We start from the raw sequence: 21,588 nt of genomic DNA on the forward strand, positions 1-21,588 counted from the left end.
CTCGGTCGACTTCCGCACACGTGACTCTGTCAGTTGACTAGCCAAACACGGCGGGAGCTAGCCGGTTGTTAGCATAGCACACAGCCAGGCGAGGCGACATGGAGCACCGTCGCGTGGACAGGGTGGGCCTCCTGTCCCCCCTGGAGGAGTCGAGCGCCGAGATCAGCCGAGACAGCGGCATCGTCTCGCAAAGTGCCAGCAGCCTGTCGATGGTGAGCGACATCCTCAGCAGCGGCACCGTGTCACAGAGTCCCAGCTTCGGCGCGGCGGCTAACGTCGTCTCGCCCAGTTCGAGCCCCCGCGACGCCGAGCACGACCAGCGGCAGGACGACGAGGACCTGACCCAGACGGCCCTCGCGTATTCCTCCTACGTGAGAGCGACGGCCGGGGAGGAGGTTAGTGCTGGCAATGGCGGAACTTGTGCTAAATGTAAACAAGCTAGTTTTAGGGCTAATGGCGAAGCGACGTTGCTAAGCAACACTGTCTAAACTGACAGCTGTGTCCTCCTCTGACTGACACTTGACTGAATTGATAACATCAGAAGTATGTTTAATGTCCTAACATTAGTATTTGAGATTGGCGTGTAAGTAAAGGCTATAGCTAGTTCATTCCGCTCACTTAAACAAGTACTGAGTTTTTAAAGCGCACAAACAGTTTGTGATACACTGTAGACAACATAAATAATATTTAACATTGATCACATTGGGTGTTTTTTCTTGGGCAACGATGACATGTTTGCACATGCCACTTTTTTCCCGGGACTGTTGCGTTGACCAGCATTCCTCCAATGGGGAATTCAAATTGCTAGTTTTTCCCAGATTCTTTTTATGGCAATACGCTGATGTTTATATTCAATCTCCAGGCAATAGTTGGTATTTTGTGGTTTATTCTCCAAGCTTAGAGGACAAACTGAGACCAATCCAGCACACCAGCGTTCCCCAGCCCGGTCCAGATCGGTCTAGCTCGGTCTAGCTCAAACTCCCGCAAGTCCCGTGATCCTCCGTCTGTCCCTCGCCCCCACTGTCTTTGTTTAGACTACTCCGAGTTATCTCTACTCTGACACATTCCAATCTAGAAGGCCAACACCTTACTATGAGACTCAAAAGAAGGAAGAATACTAGCTATTCTTTATATGACTATAGGAGTTTAGAAAGAAGTAACACTTAAATATGGATATGCTTCCAACAAGTCCCCCTTTAAGATCTTCTAATAAGATCTTTATTACTTGTACAAAACGTATAAAGCACGCCCCACATTAAAGTAGGTGCTGTTTTTTTTCTTTAAGCAAGCTAGCAATAAAACAACAGCTTATTTACATGGGAGATAGATGGAAGGAGTCCACGTCAATGTCGTCATGGTCAGGGAAGTAAACCAACAATTCTCGAAAGTCTTAAAGTTACCACTTTGCTAGACCCCCTTTAGTGACACTTAGCCCAAGGGGCGATAAAGCAACCGCATGAGGCTATGATGGCCAAAAAAGCTCCGAATGGAGACCAAGACAGACTTAATTAGGTCAGTCCACCTGCCTAATGTGTCCCTAGACAGGGCCTGGAGGCCCTTTAAGGCCCTCTGAACTGAGCCATCGGGGGCAGTGTTGTTAGGAATGAAGGTACAGCATTGGTCACCAAACATTGCACACACTCCTTCTTCCTTGGCTAGGATGCGGTCAAGGGCTATGCGGATCTGAACGGCCCTGAGGGAGGTCGGGGCAAGTTGTTCAGCAAGTCCCTCAACGGCGTCACGAGTCAGGTTGGTTAGTCTCAACGGCGGCGGGGAGTTAGAGAGGCCGCTGAAACAGGAGTTCCAAGGGGTGTTAATTTGGTGAGTGGGGTCACCAGTCTAACCATAGCACAAAGCCCAACGGCTGACGTCGGGATTCTAATGTACAATCTGCTTCCCACAACACCAGAATAAGTCAGCTCGTGCCTAAGGGCCTATCCTAGAGCCATCTATCAGTGTGGTGCACCAGTAACGGTTGATGTCACCCAATTTGTTGGGGAACGGAGAGGGTCCTGTAATTTGAAAACGCGTGTAATTCAGCTTTTGGGCCACAAAGGGAAGAAGTCGGGTGGCATTGTCAACAGAAGGGTACACATGTCAGTCAACTTAAAAGGGGCGGGGTAAGTGTGGGAAAAGGGACGTCCAGCGGAAGAAGCAACACAGTCACCCAGGTTTTGGCATCCACCTGAGCCACAGGTTGTCTGCACCCGCTCCTAAGGTCAAAGGTCAAAGTTACCAGGCCTTCGGTGGTGATGTCATTAGCACGCACGGATGTGAGCCTTTGAAACACCACCGAGGTGGGGTGGTACTTTAGGTGCTACAGAGGGTGTAGAGGTAGTTAACGCCCTCTCAAGGACATTCATTTTAATAATTCCTTTAGCGTCTGTATGAGTCAGGTCAAGCCCCAAAACAACATAAAAGGGACGATGGGCACAACTTACCAGAGTATGTTGTCTGCATCCGACACCAATGGTTCAGGGTTGAGTCGTAACAAATATAGAGGTTATTACCACGGTAATAGCTATTGTGTCCCCCGTAATTAATCACACTGCACAGGTCAAAAAATAAGTCTTGCTATCCCCTTTGACCCAGTCTATTTAAAGTCCGCTTTATGTTCTTAGACACTTGTCAGTCACTGTCGTCAGGAAGGATGAACTGAGACACAAAGACAGTAGAACACGCCCAAGCACCAGTCCGTCAGGGAACACTAGTCGGGTGTAACATCCTGCCTTTCGACTATCAATATCAGAGTAATTTAGGTAACAAAACGGGGATAAACATCAAACTTTTCACTTAATGTAACGACACAGATAGTTATGCTGCAAACAAGCAAGAAAAACTAAGAAACATTTAGCATACTGGATATCTCTCACACAAGGATATACAATATAGAAGTTGAAAAGAGTAATGTAGGTAGAAAATCTCTCTCGTCTCCTGGGCTGAGGGGTAGATGTTGTGGCGATGTCAGCAATGGCATCCGCTGGTAATCTGTCAGGTTCTTCAGCAGTAGTGCAGAGGGAGAGGTGGTACCAGGTGTCCCCTCCACCAGCCAGTCGAAGGGCGTGGGACGTCCGTTCCACGACCTTGAAGGGACCAGTCCACCTGAGCTCCGTCCACTTGCGTTTGATGACCTTGATCTTGACCCTCTCAGCGGGCGGAAGGGAATCTGTACAGAAGAACTGGCACACAAATTCTGCAATTTTTTGTGTAAAATACCATTTTGGTTTTACGCTGAGTCCTCCTTCCATGGGGGGGGGGGGGGGGCTGCTGGTCCTGTGAATGGCTGACCTGTATGCAGCTCATAGGGTGAAAAACTCAAAGGGCGGTAAAACAGTTTTATTCACGGACCTTCGAATGATCATTAACGCTAATTGCAACATGTCAATCCAATTAAATTTGGTCTGTGCAAAGATTTTAGCCAATTAGTTTTTTATGTTCTGGTCCATCCTTTCAACCTTGCCTTGGGACTCAGGATGGTACCCCAAACCTGTGTTCTAGTCCGAAAGCCTTTTCGACCAAGGCTAAGTGAGTATTTTTTTAAATGGTTGCCGTTGTCTGACCTAATCTTTTTGGGGAAACCATGTCGGGGTACTAGGTCATTCACAAGTCATTTAATTACTGATATTGCATCCTCTTTTGAGGTTGTTGTTGCTTCCGGCCAACCACTGTGATTGTCAACACAAGTCAGTACGTACCTTTTCCCTTGTACCGTATTGATCATATCAGTGAAATCAAAGACTATACATGGTTCACCCTCACCTCCTCCATATTCTAAATTTGATATACTAAAGGTACTATCGATGTGTAAAATCATTATTTTCAAATTAAAATTAGTTATAACTTCTTACCCACGGGAAAAATGTTAAAACTATGGAATGTGTCAGAGTCGGATGATTGTCGATTTTGTTCCAAGGAGTCTGTATCCACCCTCACTCACCCCCTTCTGTTTCTGAAAAAAAGGACTGTGTTAGTCATACTATCACTTTCAGAAACATCTAAGAAAAAGGTCAGCTAATTGTCAAGTAGCGGAGGACAGGTCATGTTTGAGGTCAATGAAAATCTCTTTAGCCTCTATGGTCCACTGGGGGGTGGTGTTAGGTTAGGGGACCCCTTAGCGATATCACAAATAACTCAAACTCAACTAGACCCTATCTTTTATGTAATTTATTCAATATGGTGAAAGTAAAACAATATGCTTATATTTATATTGTCACCAATAGTAGAAAAATACTACCCTTATGGCGGATGCTTTAGCAATAGTATTTTGAATTTTTACCACACCTGGTAGCCCCAATAATTCATTAAGTCAAGCTCATGTTGTAGAAAGTTGAATGATGCGGACACGTTTGTTACTGAATACTTTCTATCAGACTTCTGCCATGGCAACTTTGTGTATGTAATGAGCAACTATAATTATTTGATATGCTTAAATGTGTAATGTGTCGTTTTAGCTCAGCTGTTGTGTAGCTGCTAGCTCCTCGTAGCCTACAGGTGTCTAAAGTTCAGCCCATAGTTATGTGTTTAACATAACCATGGGCTAAACCTAAACAATTGAAAATGTGGTATTTGGGTGTCTGTGTAATGTTTGGCAGCTACGCCGTGTCTTATCATTGGACCTAAGTTCTTTGGTTTTGTAGGCGAGACAGAGAGCAAGGGAACAATGTGGGACACTATTGTGTCCATCTTATACCATGCTAGCTGTTGCAAAGATAGGTCAACATGAGCAGCCACACCTTGAGTTCCAACATATATAAATAATCATAACATATTGCGAGTCGAGTGGCAGAACACACGGAAGCATCTCAGTCAGTCAGGGTTTTCACTGTTAGAGCAGTTGGATGTCAGCCATTCCTGTTGTTTCAGGCTGTGGTATGAGCTCCTGGAGGAGCCTTGGTAGTGGTGTCGCAGCTTGGTGGTTGAGCCGTCAGGTAACACCAGGAAGGTTCCTTCTGTGCGATATTGAATGTCAGGGTACAGTCTGTAAAGGAGGTCATTACCAATTAGGCAGGGTTTGTGCAGGTCAATCACAAAGGGGTGCTTCAGTGTGTGTCCAGCAATCTGAACCGGAAGTGGTTTGGTGACAGGCAACCTTCTTGTGACCCCAGCGAAGCCTTCGACCTTTAAAGAGGAAGCACACAGTTTCTTTGGTACCTCTGCATTCAGAATCGAATGGGTGGCGCCAGTGTCAATCACGAACTGATAACATTGTCCATTGACACTCATGTCCAGCAGGGGGCCAGTCTGTATCTCCTGCTGGGGCTCCTGCGGTGGGTGTGCTTTGCCACGCCGGTATGATGTTCTGGCTGCAAACCGGGGCCTGTCTCGTTCAGAGGAGTTAGGACATTCACGTTGCCAGTGACCCGGCAGGTCGCAGATGTAACAGTTTCCACCCCGGACTGGCTTTGAATTATTGTGTTGTCCACCACCCGAGTCCAAACGTCTGGTCTCACGTCTGTTGAGGATTATTTCCTCCACCTGTTGGAACTCAAAAGCAAGGTCACCCACAGCTGAATATACCCTATCTGATTTTTGACCTTTTGGTTCTTTTGACTTTTTATCTTCGGCGATCTGTAATTTAAGTAGTTGCTTCCTTGTTGCTCTGTCATTAGCCCTATTTTGCATGGGATGAATAAAATGTCCCTGCCATATGTTGTTTTTGGCACCGTGTATATCAGGGTTAACTTTGTCCAAAGTGTTTGGCCAAAGGTTCCCTCCCGGAGGTACAGGTGGGAAAGCAAGGTCAACAATGGCTTGCATGTATGCATCGGCAAGAGACTTATATTGTAGTATGTCCAAAGTGTTAATGTCATGTGTCAAAAATGTCTGCCGGAGAAAATGGTCAGACGTGTACAAGGGGTTAATTTTCGGAGGCAGGATTAATCTTAGAGGGGGTGTGTTAATACCTCCTTCTCTTGTCACTGGAGTAGGGGGCGGTGGCTTAGTCAAAGTCTGGGCGGGTCGTTTGACACACACACACACACTCAGCAGCACACACACACACACACACATACTCTCAGCAGCACACACACACACACACACACGCACGCTTAAGCACTCCCGCACACACACTCAGCAGCACACACACACACGAGCACTCTCTCTGCGTTTCACCTACCATAAAACTTCCAGTTACTTTTTTATTTTATTTTATTTTATTTTTTATTTCCTTATTTTACCAGACGTTTGAGTTCACGACTTTTCGAGTATTGTAAACCCCCTCTTAACCCTTTAAAGGAACGTTCTCTTTTTTTTCTTTTTAAACTGTACCTGCTAATTCCATTGTCGACAACCGTACATTGAATTGATCATCAAAAACAGTAATGATTCATCACATTCCTCCCCGACCGCCATCACATTTCTATCTGTCACACTTGTTCATGTCAAACCCTGTGGTCATTGTGTCTCTCATGCCCCATCCGTAACCCGAGAATGTATTTCTCGTATTTTTCATAAGGACTTTAACCTTGAACTCTATTAGGGGTGACCAAATCCCCAGGGCGAACCACACCCGACTATTTGCTTACTCGTCAGTGAAGCAACCCGTCACGGTAATCTTTATCGTATTATTAATAAGGACTCTAACCTCAGAATTAAAAATACGAACGGACTTTAACCAACAACTTTATCGTATTATTAATAAGGACTCCAACCTCAGAATTAAAAATACGAACGGACTTTAACCAACAACTTTATCGTATTATTAATAAGGACTCCAACCTCAGAATTAAAAATACGAACGGACTTTAACCAAGAACTTTACCGTATTATTCAGAAGGACTTTAACCTTGCGAATTTTAATATACGGATGGACTTTAACCAATAGCTTTATCAGGCACAGATGAAAGATTCAAGACACAATGACATGAGTTGACCACTATGTACAACTATTATGTAAAATGGCGGACAGGGCAAAAATGCAATCAATCTATCAAAATCACCACTCTGTGCCTGGGATTACAAAACAGTGTTTGACTTACAGACTTCAGGACAGACTCCTAACGCAGATTTTATCTAAAAAGAAAGGTTCTGCTTACCTTGAATTGGCCAATTGAGTCTGTCCAGAAGATTGCAAGAAGTCATCAATCAACAGCGTGCCATCTCGGACGAAGCGCTTTTAATGGTATTACTACTGGGACTGTCAACAATTTAAATATTTAATCGCGATTAATCGCGCTGATTCATCAAATAACTCAAATTGAATCATGATTCATGGCAGATAGATATAATTTTTCATCATTTATAAGTATACCCTAGACCAGTGTTTTTCAACCTTTTTTGAGCCAAGGCACATTTTTTGCGTAGAAAAAATCCGGAGGCACACCACCAACAGAAATCATAAACTCAGTTGACAGTAAAAAGTCGTTGTCGCAATTGTTGGATGTGACTTTAAAGCATAACCAAGCATGCATCAATATAGCTCTTGTCTCAAAGTAGGTGTACTGTCACCACCTGTCACATCAAACCCTGACTTATTTTGAGTTGTTTGCTGTTTTCCTGTGTGTAGTGTTTTAGTTCTTGTCTTGCACTCCTATTTTAGTGGCTTTTTCTCTCTTTTTGGTATTTTCCTGTAACAGTTTCATGTCTTTGAGCGATATTTCCCGCATCTACTTTGTTTTAGCAATCAAGAATATTTCAGATGTTTTTATCCTTTGTAGTGGATTGTCCGAAGCTTAAACAGGCAACAAAAGTAGTTTAGTACAACAAATTTATTTACCCATTATCAGAAGTGCAGGTTGAATTAAGTTGGCCGTGCAGACAGACCACATGTTACTCCGGAGTAAACAAGACACACACAAGCCAAAATCACTGTCGAGTTCCGGTCTTCTGCCATTTTTTATATGTCTCTTGTGCGTCATTGTTTGTTATCTAATGCGTCAATGTCTTTTATTTTTTCCCTATCTGTTCCATAACAACTCGAATCCTTTAGACAGTCAACACATTCTGTAGACAGGTTGGCACGACTTAACATTCACTTTTGTCCCACTGGCACAGAATAGGAAAGAAATCAAATGAGCGTACATTCCCATTAGACATGCAATATAGGTCAAAGGTCAGAAATTCTACTACATACCCGCCTTCCAGGGTCTTAAGACCCTGGACCAAAACAATTTCTGATGTAGACCACATGTTAAATCTCTACCACAGATAGAGGCAAAAACCTCAATGTTTTTATACGAGGCAAAAATTCCGTCTATGACCCTCCTTCAGAGCGATCGCTGTTACCAGCCTGCAGTAAAACCATCTCACAGAACACAATTAGTGGCCTACCCTTTGATTTAGTAAAGGAATAACAAATACTTTGATCATGAACATCATTGAACATAAATAGATGAATGTATATAGACTTATGACTGTAAGACATTTGCAAAAATATTTTTCCTGGCATTTGCAATGGATGTAGTTACCAATATTGTTAATTACCAATTAATTTTGAACACACAACTGAATTTCGTATGAGTCCATGTTCGATTAGTGCTCGTATAGATGGCTCGGTGGTGCCTCAGCCTGGTGGCCTGCCGACACCTCGTTGGGCTTTTGGCTGCCTTGGTGAAGAAAGATATCCACTCAAACAGTCTGTCTCTGTCTCTTCTTGGGGTGTGGTTCAGTCCATTGGGCAGACTGTGCAATGGCATGTGCGCGCTGGCCGCTTTGGGGAAAACTCAGGTAGAGTTGGAGCTGTGGGGGCTTTGGGGAAGGCTGGGGCAGAGTATGGGGCGTGGGGCTTTGGTCCAGGCCCTCGGCTTGCTTCAGGCCTCCTCGCTGCTTCGGCACTCCCGACACTTCTTTCCACAGCTGCTGGAGTCCCGGTGGACCCATTGGCTGGCAACCTTAGTTGTTCTCGTCATCGCTGGCAAGGTGTTGTCTCTCCTCTCGGTTCCTTCCTGTCAGGTATCGGGTGTTGGTCCTGGATTGGCTTTGACCGTGCCCCTCTTAGCGAGTGCAAGGGAATCTGGAGTGGCTGCTTTCATCCTCAAATCTGCACAGAGGAACTGGCACACAAATTCTACATTTTGCAAACTTACCATTTTGGTCTCATGGTCTTTCCACCTTCCTAGGAAGCTGCTGGTCCTGAGAAGTGCTGATCTTGTGACTGAAGAAGATTAACCTGTTTTCTTAAAATAGGTGCCGTTGTTTGACCTAATCTTTTTGGGGAAACCTTGTCGGGATATTAGATCATTCACAAAACATTTAATTACTGAATTGACACCCTCCTTTGAGGTTGGGGTTGCTTTCGCCAACCACTGCAATTGTCAATCTAAATCATTACGTTCCTTTATCCTTGTACCAGATTGATCATATCGATTAAATAAAACCTCAACACGCTCAAACTTGACCCAATCCAAACTCACCTCCCCCCTCTGTCCCTCTCACAGGGACAGTGTTAGTCGTAGTAATAGTAATAGTAATAGTAGTAGTAGTATTAGTAGTTTCAGAAACATCCAAGAAAAAGAAAAGGCAGCTGATAGTCAAGTGCAGCAAGAACAGAGACGGAGGACAGGTCATGTTTGAGATCACTGTTCGCTTTTGCAATAGTACTTTGATATTTTACAACACCTAGTGAATTATTGTGGCCTCAATAATTCACTAAATAGTTGTATTTAATTTAGTCTATCTATGATGGGACAATGCACAGAAACATTAAGTTCAAAAACAGATATGTTCTGTACCAGATTATATCTAAATAGCTACTTTCCATCTGCAGTCCCTGGCTACCTAAATTAAAGGGATCCAAAAATCAAGCAATAAAATTATGACCCTAATTAATCATAATAAATATATGCATTCATAATAATCAATAATTAATCAAAAATAATCATACTGTAGCATGTAATCAATTATAAGAAAAGTCACCAAATGCCCCTTCATGGACATATACTTACCATACAATACAACCACACCTTATTTACATCATCACACAAAGACAATACATGCTCTTGTTCACATCTGTCATCATTCATAACAACAACCAAGCTTTTAACAGCCATACCTACAACAAAAATGCTCTCATGGATAAATATACTACACATTAAGTTGATGTGTCAACATAATGCCCATCTTAGCGACCGTGTGAGCAGCCTTGATTGCTCCAAAGCCACCTTTTAACTTCAAATGTTCTATTCGTTTTGTTATAACGTGGAGAAGGCTAATTGGTCTGTACATGTTCTGGTCTTCTTTATTTCCTGCTTTATGGATTTAATTATAGTAGCAGTTTCTCGACGTGGTAGGGAAAGTGTTTTCCGTTATTGATTTATTTATCAATTGTTGTTATACGAGCAATAATACAATCCTTATATGTTTTTAGGAAGATAGTGTCCAACCCATATATATATATCTCTAGATCGTGAGTCTGATAATGCAGTGAAGATTTTGTTTAACTTTGTTTCATTTGTTAATTCTAAAATTAGTCCATCCTGAATAAATGACAATTATTTGCACTGATTTTGAGGGATTTTTTATTCAGGGTTTGTACAGACTGGATGAAATGTTCATTAAAATTATTACTTATGTCCAGACTGTCTGCGATAGTAGCGCCATTGATATTTAATGTTATAGTGTTGTTTCTTGTTTGCTCTCTTTCCGTAAGTTTTTTTTTTGGTTTTCCATACTTTCTAATGTTCCCTTTTGCAGCTTTGATTAATTCTAAGTGAAAGTCAGCCTTAGACTTCCGCATAAACATTGTAACTTTGTTCCTCCAAACTTTTAAAATCATACGATCTGTATTTAGACCTGTTATAATTTCTCTTATGAGAGCTGAGTCCTCATGTCTTTATTAGAATCCAAATTGTTTTATTAATCCAATGGTATTTTTATTCTACACTCTTCTTTCTGGTTTTGCATTTGTGTATTTACAGATGTTCTCTTTGATTTTTGTCATCCAATTGTAATTCTAATAGGGCTGCTTATCATTTGTATCATGTAGAAGCCGTTTATAATATCCTTAAGTTTCTTTCTACGTGTTTTATTTAACCAGTCCAGATTAACGTCCCCCATGACGTTACTTCTTTCAAAATATGCTGTTTGAGGATGTCTGAAAATGAATTAAGAAAAATGTCTTTATCTGTGGTCGGTCGGTATACTACAATTACCTTGAAATACATTTCTGAGGAAAATGTGATTTTAATTTCAACATTCTCAAATTGATCTACTTTTAATGTTTTCTCTTTCATAAATCATAATTCCTCCCCCCTTTGTCACTCGATCTGTCTTTTCTGTAATCTTGTCCCCCGGGACATTAATTAGAACGAAAGGTGTTGTGGGTTTTAACCATGTCTCTGATAGACAAGCTAATCCGGATTATAGTCTGACAGTAACTGCTGTATTTGTTCAGTATGTTTCCTGTGGTAGAAAGTTTAACAATGCGGACACGTTTGTTACTGAATACTTTCTACAGACTTCTGTCTCTCTGCGACTTTGTGTATGTAATAAGCAACTACAATTATTTGATATGCTTAAATTTTGTTTTAGCTCAGCTGTTGTGTAGCTGCTAGCTCTTTGTAGCCTACAGCAGGAATGTCCAAATTGCAACCAATAGCTATGTTTTTAACAGACAGCCGAAATAATTGAAAATGTGGTATTTGCGTATCGGTTCAATCAGCGGCAGCTACGCCCTGTTTTATCATTTGACCTAAATTTTTGGTTTCGTAGGCAGGACAGAGAGCAAAGGAACAATGTGGGTCATTAGTTGTCCATCTTATACCATTCTAATTGTTGTAAGGATAGTTCACATGAGCGGCCATACCTTGAGTCCCACCATATATAAGAGTCAAAAGGCTCCTATTATGAGTCGTCTAATTGGTGATCATACACTTTGGCGGTTTGGGTGGCAGGACACACGGACGCACCTCCGTCAGCCAGTGCTAGGACAGTTGGAGCAGTCCCCGTCTTCCATTCGTTCCTGGGAGGCGTCCCCAGTAGTTGTCAGCTGATGTCGTGCTGTCAGGCAACATCAGGAAGTTCCTTCTGTGCGGTATTGAATTGTCAGGGCACAGTTCGTAAGCAGGTCATTACAAGGTGTGTGCAGGTTGACCACAAAGGAATGCTTCAAAGATTGTGTTGAACATTGTCCGTTGACATTTATGTCCAGCAGGGGTCTGTTTGTATCCTGCTGTTCGTCCTGCTGTCACAGCTGTATTTTTTGTGAGCATGTTCTGGCTACAACTTTGGAGCTTGTTTTGTTCAGAGAAGCTGGCAGTCCCTCGGCTGCACATCCTTTCCACCCTCGCTTGACCTAGCACAATCGTGGCTACCACCCAAGTCCATCTGTATGGTTTTACGTTTTGTTGAGGTTTTTTCCTCCAGAATTTGGAACTCAAATCATGTACACCCATCGTTTTCATATCCTCTCGGTTAGTTCAATTTTGCATATCACGTTTTAAAATTACAGTCTTAACTATTCCATTAATTGCTAATCAATAACCGTAATTCAAAGATTATACGTACTACTTCATGTGTATTTAAGTACCCTTTTAATTCACTTAAAGATGATCTATAAGTTAATTTAAACTATCATTTGTCTATCAGTAGGCGCGAGCAAGCTGTCATGCTTGCACTCTGACCTCCCGCTGTGTGTGATATTCTCCAAAACAAAAGAATGTTTTTATTCAGTTTTCTCCTTATCTTTCAGCTAAATCTTTTAATCTTTTAACTTTTAACATCCGCACGGTGTTTATTTTTATTGTCTGCATTTTAATTTTGCTTTTATTTTCTTTCATTTCACTTTGTTGCATGAAAAACGCCACACAAACAAAGCTGCCTATCCTTTCCTTGCCTGTCTCCGACTGGTTATCCAACCTAGTCACAACAAACACACAAGGCCATGCTCTAGGCGCCAGCCCTAATCACACTTCTCCTCTTTTTAACACCCTACATATCGGCTCTTATTCTAATTATTAATGTAGGCTGTTATTTGTAATTATTATTCAACACTATTCACAGCAAACAGTTGTAAAGTTATAGTTATTCGCATTATACTCTCAAAATCTGTAGCTAACTGAAAGCTGTTGAGATTTGGATTGCCTCCTTCATCTCAGTGGCCTAGTGGTTAGAGTGTCCGCCCTGAGATCGGCAGGTCGCAAGCCCAAAACCCCGGCCGAGTCATACCAAAGACTACAAAAATTTTTGGAGCCAAATCACCAAAAATGATTCCCGGGCGCATGGTATGGTGTACTGCAATGTCTAAATAAAACTATAAATTACTCCAAACTAAAATGTCAGACTGCACTTTAAAGTTACTTTTATTAAATTAATTTCCAAACTAACCACCACCACAGCCGACATCTTCCTCAATCCTATCCCAATACTCCCATAAATTAGAAAGGTGTTTCACAACAGTGGTTAAGTAGTTATTTTAAGTAATAGATCTCAATATGTAGAAATTAATAAGACTACATTTTCCTTAGTGTTTGAATGTTGTCTGTCTATCTATCTGTGTTGGCCCTGTGATGAGGTGGCGACCTGTCCAGGGTGCAAAGTCAAATTGTGAAACAAAAATTAAAGTTGAATCAAGTGGAAATTGCCAGAGTATATGAACTACATTCTTGAGAATAGTAATTGATCATTAATATGTTGGAAGCCGCATATTGAACATATTAAAGAAAAATATCCAAATCCATTGCTATTCGGTATAAAGTTAAACACATGCTGAATAAGAAATGTCTGCACATGTTATATTATTCATTTATTTTTCCATATGTAATATTGTTTTGAAGTTTGGGGAAATGTTTATAAAAGAAATATAGACCCAATACTTAAAATTAAAAGGCTCATTTCAATAATACCCAAAGCATTATTATTATGATCATATCAATCCATTTTTTATAAGTCATAATGTGTTAAATGTTCAGATAATTTAATTTTAAAACAATGGCAATTATGTTTCCAAGTAAAGAACAACAGCCTTCCAGTTTGTATTCTTAGCTTGTTTACATTATGAGGAGAAAACTATCATTTACGGGGGATATTGATTTTTGAAATAGGTCAAGTAAAATAAAATAAAAACACAAATGTATTTCAGTTTTAGGAGTTAAATGATGTACCATCCTCAGTGATGAGCTGAACACATGTAGTTTTTTGTTATGGTTTTGGAGACCCTTGAAATGTAAAGTTTTTTGAACATTATAAAATATAGTAACAATTACTTTCATCTTTTAACGTTGATGTTCCAGGTAATTTAATGTTCAGTAAATGTATATCATAGGCCAATATAAGCTTTGGCTTCCGCCTATTCTTTTTTTTTTTTTCGGTCATTCTTTTTTCTTTTCTTTTCTTTTCTGTGTGTTCAATACAATATATTACACACATGATTAATGACTAATGAATTTAACAATGCTTCAATGTCCCAGTCCAAATGTATGTATTGATATTTAAATGTTTATTTATTCATATACAGTATATTTTATTTTTCCTATTATCAAAACCAACTTGTCAGCCTTCTCTTCAGATTTGAGTACAGCTGTCCACTATATATATTTATATATATTTTTTTATTTATTTATTTTTGTATTCTTTAAACCTAGCTCAATGCTAAACTAATCCAATGCTATGCTAATTCAATGCTAACCTAGCTTAATGCTAACCTAGCTCAATGCTATCCTAGCTCAATGCTATCCTAACATTGTCACACCTCTTCGGCCCACGCCTCACGCAGCTGTCACTCACACAGCCTCGTCACACGCACACACTCTTATCTCAAAATGTCTCCCAGCTGAGACTCCTTTATTTATTTTTTTTCTTTATATGCGTCACACAGTCACTCACACAGAGAATTTACCAGCGAGCAAGAGCCTTTTTTCCCGTACTCAAAATCTCAGTGTGTAAAACAACTGTTATATCGCACAGTCACAATCACCAGTATAGTTTAAAACAAATTCAAATGACTGGAATTCGCTCGCAGCGCCAAAGAGGGGGAGCTTCACTGCTTAAGCTGCTGCCCCCGCGATCCAACCTCTTGATAAGCGGAAGAAAATAATTATATGGATGGATCATTCACTCATGTGTTTTCTGTACATAACTTTGTCTATTTTCTCACACGCACACACATTTTGGACAATTTCCCAACTTTTGCAAAAGAAGCGGGGGTGCGAAAAAAACGTGAGGGAACTCTCACAAAAGCGTGAGGGAGGGAGGTGAGGAGGAGGGGGGGTATGTTTGCCTTTCAGAAGAGGGGAACAACACAGATAAAAAACCAGGTGCTACACAAATGTTATTACAATACGCAGATATATATATATAAATTTAAAAAACACACATTTTTATCCCACAAACCACGCCCCCCTGGTCCGGACCAATATAAACAACTAATGCACGCGTGCTTTTGTGGAATCGGCCGTCTCATTAACAAACACAGGTCCCATCATTACTCATACAACGGCGATTAACCCGTTCAGCGGAGCAGCCCCTGGTCTTACTCCCTGACCAATACACGGCAACAGCATAAAAGCACCATAGAGTCACTGATAATCACCCAATGCTCTACAGTCATCATGTCTGGTCAGTCCATACAGTTTCACCAAGTTTCACCAAAGCTCTACCATATGGAGCCCTTAACTCTATCCATCTATACTGCAGCAAATTTCCAAATTCGTGACAACTTGGCTCAGTTGATCTCCTTTACCGGAGTCACTGAACGATCACCTTATATCAGGCTTTTTACCCGGCTGCAGTTTCCACATAGACAGATACGTAGGACCTTCATAGACGTCATAAATTTGTGTGGGCCAAATGTCACACCAGTTAGCCAACCTTGCCTTAAATTTCGCTGTGTCCAACTCCGGCTAACCTAATGTACTTGCAGAAAAAAGCATCCTCTGCCAACAACGACAGGATGAAGAGGTTAAAAGAAATTTTTCGTCTCACATCGTCTATGCTTCTACACTCCAAACCACCAAAATTCTATCAACAATCCCCTTATGTTAAAAACAAGAAATCACAAGTTTTCAACAAACACACAGACAAATGATCACATATAAAACAACTCAATCCAACCATAATTTACCCCATTCCAGGTTGTTTTTGGAGAACCTGACTAAACCTATCTCATATCAAAAATAGATTCAGCAATTAGTCTTATCGATCCGGCTCTCTCCAGGCAGAAAATGTTTACACTTTAAGCAAAACGCTTACCTTGTTATGCGCGCGTGCAGCACACTGTCTGCCTGACAGAGAGAGCGGGAGCGGCTGTCGACCTGTAGCTTCTGTGCCATCCTGTTCGTGACGCCAATTTGTGTAGTGGATTGTCCGAAGCTTAAACAGGCAACAAAAGTAGTTTAGTACAACAAATTTATTTACCCATTATCAGAAGTGCAGGTTGAATTAAGTTGGCCGTGCAGACAGACCACATGTTACTCCGGAGTAAACAAGACACACACAAGCCAAAATCACTGTCGAGTTCCGGTCTTCTGCCATTTTTTATATGTCTCTTGTGCGTCATTGTTTGTTATCTAATGCGTCAATGTCTTTTATCTTTTCCCTATCTGTTCCATAACAACTCGAATCCTTTAGACAGTCAACACATTCTGTAGACAGGTTGGCACGACTTAACATTCACTTTTGTCCCACTGGCACAGAATAGGAAAGAAATCAAATGAGCGTACATTCCCATTAGACATGCAATATAGGTCAAAGGTCAGAAATTCTACTACACCTTCTTTGTGGGGACATTGTTGATTGTCATGTCATGTTCGGATGTACATTGTGGACACCGTCTTTGCTCCACATTAAGTTTTTGCTGTCGTCCAGCATTCTGTTTTTGTTTACTTTGTTGCCAGTTCCGTTTTAGTTTTGTTCTGCATAGCCTTCCCTAAGCTTCAATGCCTTTTCTTAAGGGCACTCACTTTTTGTTTATTTTTGGTTTGAGCATAAGACACCTTTTGACCTGCATTTGCAAAGCAATTAGCTACCGGCTGCCACCTACTGACATGGAAGAGTATTACATGGTTACTCTGCCGAGTTCTAGACAGCACCGACACTAAACAACAACAACACATCATTTTCAGACTATAATTACTGGTTTGCAAAAAAAAAATTTAACCCAAATATGTGAAATTAGATAATCTCCCACGGCACACCAGACTGTATCTCACGGTGTGCCGCGGCACAGTGGTTGAAAAACACTGCCCTAGACCAGGGGTCGGCAACCCGCGGCTCTTTCAACATTTTGGGTTGCCGACCCCTGCCCTAGACCAAGGGTCGGAACCTTTTTGGCTGACAGAGCCATGAAAGCCACATTATTTTAAAATGCATTTCCGTGAGAGCCATATAATATTTTTTAACACTGAATACAACTAAATGCGTGCATTTTTAAGTAAGACCAACATTTTTAGAGTATAATAACTCTCTTATTCTTTTTAATAACATTGTTATTCTGAAGCACTGGGCAGCACGTTGGAACAGGGGTTAGTGCATGTGCCTCACGAAGGTCCTGAGTGTGGAGTTTGCATGTTCTCCCCGTGACTGCGTGGGTTCCCTCCGGGTACTCCGACTCCCTCCCACCTCCAAAAAGATGCACCTGGGGATAGGTTGATTGACAACACTAAATTGGCCCTCGTGTGTGAATGTGATTGTGAATGTTGTCTGTCTATCTGTGTTGGCCGTGTGATGAGGTGGCGACTTGTCCGCCTACCGCCCGAATGCAGCTGAGGCTCCAGCACCCCCCGCGACCCCGAAAGGGACAAGCGGTAGAAAATGGATGGATGGATGTTATTCTGAAGCTTACCAATAATAATTCAAATACTACATACCATTAATGCGACTTCTTGAACAGGTGCGGTCGAAAACGGATGTAAGGATTAAAATGCATGAGAATGTTTTATATATTTAACACTTTACCAGCGGAATTATTCATTTCTTATCGTGGACTCTAAAAGAGGTTCCGCAGCCTCCGCAGCTGAACCTCCAGGTTCTGTAGCAGCTTCGTCCCTCAGGCCATAAGACTCTTGAACGGATCATAATAATCCCCTCAATTCCCCCCAAAAACAGATGAACAATATAATTTACATCCATAAACGTGGATGCATATGCAAAAGTGCAATATATTGCTATGTACAGTAATCTATTTATATCTGCACCTTATTGCTCTTTTATCCTGCACTACAACGAGCTAATGCAACAACATTTCGTTCCTATATACACACTGTAAAGTTCAAATTTGAATGACAAGAAAAGGAAGTCTAAGTTTAAGTGTTAAGCAATGTCAGCTAAGATTTATCTGAGAGCCAGATGCAGTCATCAAAAGAGCCACATCTGGCTCGAGAGCCATTGGTTTCCTACCCCTGCCCTAGCCAGATCATTTTCCAACTTTTATTACCATTACTGGACCATTAGTTTGCTTTGATACAATGTTGTTGTTGTTTTTTAAACATTATGCTATTTTAAACAGCGCAACACAAAAAGGACAAACATGCTTTTATGACATTAAAAAATGTACCTGCAGTGCTTTGGTGTCTTGCAAGATTTTTTAAGAATACAGAATTTGTATTCCTCCTTTTAGGAGCACTTGCATTTAGAGGAGGAGCTACACCATGTTTGGATACCAGTTTCACACATTGATAAAACAAAACGTAGATTGTCTTCATCATGGTTTGATTGTCAAAGAGGTTTGTCAATGTAATCTGTGATATTTCTACCTGAATAAATGCTTCTAAAATTCTGTACATTACGAGTTGTACAAGTTAATGGCATTCTTGTCGCTGCATGACAATGTTTTAGCCTTCTTTAATTATTAATATGGTATAATATTCAGCCTACTAAACATTCTGTAATTGCGGACTATCAACCAGAGCATGTTATAAAAGAATATACACTGTATTTTAATCTGCCAGAAAACATTTATTGAGGTAGAAATATAGCAAAACATATTTGACAAAGCATGACCGTATTGGAAGGCGATTTTTATATTTTGTTATAACGGATGTGACGCATAGCGCAATTATTGTGAAGCCCGAAGTGTGTGATTGGTTTGAGAACAGATGTTTTGACAGTTTTCGACATGACAAGAAAAAACAATATTATAGACTTTCTGCATCAATCTTTTCTCTCTGTTGAGCTTTTATTCCATTTTACTAAAGCAGTTAGTGTAACAATCTACATTTTATTTTTTCAGTGCACTCAACTGTAATCCGAACACGGAAGTAAAGCTCCACTTCTCTGCAAGCAGCAAAGTGCGCCAGCACGCATTCCCTCCAATAATGTTGTCTCACAGCGATTGATGATAAAATTGTCTTTTCTTATTGAACGACTTGGCATGGCTTTGGATCTGGTATTTCAATAATGTCGTCCTTTTCTTTGTGCATTTCTGCTCGCTATTATCCTGTTTGTGGCTCAACAGTAACTAAACGCTATTAAGTTTTCTTATGCTATGGAAAGGATTGATGGTCAAAAAAGAGTCAGGACGCAAAGGTGTTTAAAAAATAGCGCTGTTATTGGAACTTATAGTTAACACATTGTTATCGCGGTAACTGTAATAGCCCTAATTATTACCGTTTTGGATATTACAGGAAGTCTCACCCCAATCTAATATTTACGAGAGTTAGTTTATAATGCATGTACATACATATTTTCGATACACTGTATACGGTAACTGGATAAAAAAAGCAGACAAGTGTTAACTGAATGCTTGTGATCCCACATAATTGCGTAACGAAGGACCAGTCGGCTGGGAGCAAGGGAGACAAAAGACCATCTGTTACCATTATTTATTTAATTCAAGATGAATTTAGGCTTGCAATAGTTTTGCCTGAGCCAACAACTTTTCCCTCCTACAGATTCTGTTCTTGGAGAAAAGCCTAGAGGAAATGCTGACAAGAGTGGACGAGTTTGTCGGCATGCTAGATATGGTAGGAGTTTATAAACTTTGTGTTTTATCTGATTTAGTGTATGCGTTAGTCTCACTTTTGTTTTGTCTGCAGATCCGTACTGATACTTCCCAGATAGTGAATGAAAACCTACCTCAAATCCAGCAGAAGTCTGAAGAAATGAGACAGATGTACAGACGGATTGACAACTTAGAGGTGAGCGAGGGAAGTTTAAAAGGGAACTGCACTTTTGGGGACTATAGCCCATCATTCACAATTTCTATGTGAGACAAAAACACAAATGCATTCCCTTTTCTGTGCTTTGTAAATAATAATAAAAAAAACTCCTAATAAGAAGCGTCTTACAATGCAGGTAAAGAAGATAATATATTTTGCAAATAAAGCACTCTAAAAAAAACACCAACACCCGGTTTCAAATGAATGCTGCAAGTATATGTATATGCAGGCCTCGAATTTAAACTTTTTAATGTCAAGGCAAGTGTTGCTCAAAGGAGGGCTCATATTTTAGGACACCAAAGCAAGTTAGAAGGGCACCACGGCAAACATTATTTTCTTTCGTCGCAGGGGCTCCAAAGCTTCATATATATATATATATATATATATATATATATATATATATATATATATATATATATATATATATATATATATATATATATATATATATATACAAACCCCATTTCCATATGAGTTGGGAAATTGTGTTAGATGTAAATATAAACGGAATACAATGATTTGCAAATCATTTTCAACCCATATTCAGTTGAATATGCTACAAAGACAAGATATTTGATCTTCAAACTGATAAACTTTTTTTTTTGTGCAAATAATCATTAACTTTTGAATTTGATGCCAGCAACACGTGACAAGGAAGTTGGGAAAGGTGACAATAAATACTGATAACGTTGAGGAATGCTCATCAAACACTTATTTGGAACATCCCACAGGTGAACAGGCAAATTGGGAACAGGTGAGTGCCATGATTGGGTATAAAAGTAGATTCCATGAAATGCTCAGTCATTCACAAACAAGGATGGGGCGAGGGTCACCACTTTGTCAACAAATGCTTGAGCAAATTGTAGAACAGTTTAAGAAAAAACTTTCTTAACCAGCTAATGCAAGGAATTTAGGGATTTCACCATCTACGGTCCATAATATCATCAAAAGGTTCAGAGAATCTGGAGAAATCACTGTACGTAAGCAGCTAGTGACCTTGGATCCCTCAGGCTGTACTGCATCAACAAGCGACATCAGTGTGTAAAGGATATCACCACATGGGCTCAGGAACACTTCAGAAACCCACTGTCAGTAACTACAGTTGGTCGCTACATCTGTAAGTGCAAGTTAAAACTCTCCTATGCAAGGCGAAAAGCATTTATCAACAACACCCAGAAACGCCGTCGGCTTCGCTGGGCCTGAGCTCATCTAAGATGGACTGATACAAAGTGGAAAAGTGTTCTGTGGTCTGACGAGTCCACATTTCAAATTGTTTTTGGAAACTGTGGACGTCGTGTCCTCCGGACCAAAGAGGAAAAGGACCATCCAGATTGTTCCAGGCGCAAAGTTGAAAAGCCAGCATCTGTGATGGTATGGGGGTGTATTAGTGCCCAAGACATGGGTAACTTACACATCTGTGAAGGCGCCATTAATGCTGAAAGGTACATACAGGTTTTAGAGCAACATATGTTGCCATCCAAGCAACGTTACCATGGACGCCCCTGCTTATTTCAGCAACGTGGCTTCATAGTAAAAGAGTGCGGGTACTAGACTGGCCTGC

At 40.8% G+C, this 21,588-nt stretch overlaps 1 protein-coding gene across 1 annotated transcript in view; it reads left to right on the forward strand.

The window, feature by feature from the left end:
* The window catches only part of bloc1s4 (biogenesis of lysosomal organelles complex-1, subunit 4, cappuccino), a 30,119-nt gene continuing 8,531 nt past the window's right edge, over nt 1-21,588 (forward strand). Inside the window, exons 1-3 of the mRNA XM_062055025.1 lie at nt 1-395; nt 19,761-19,832; nt 19,905-20,006. Of these exons, the coding sequence (XP_061911009.1) occupies nt 99-395; nt 19,761-19,832; nt 19,905-20,006 (471 nt within the window). The 5' untranslated portion in view covers nt 1-98. The remainder of the gene's footprint in view (nt 396-19,760; nt 19,833-19,904; nt 20,007-21,588) is intronic.

Source organism: Entelurus aequoreus, linkage group LG08 (assembly GCF_033978785.1).
Source record: "Entelurus aequoreus isolate RoL-2023_Sb linkage group LG08, RoL_Eaeq_v1.1, whole genome shotgun sequence".
Taxonomy (NCBI): domain Eukaryota; kingdom Metazoa; phylum Chordata; class Actinopteri; order Syngnathiformes; family Syngnathidae; genus Entelurus; species Entelurus aequoreus.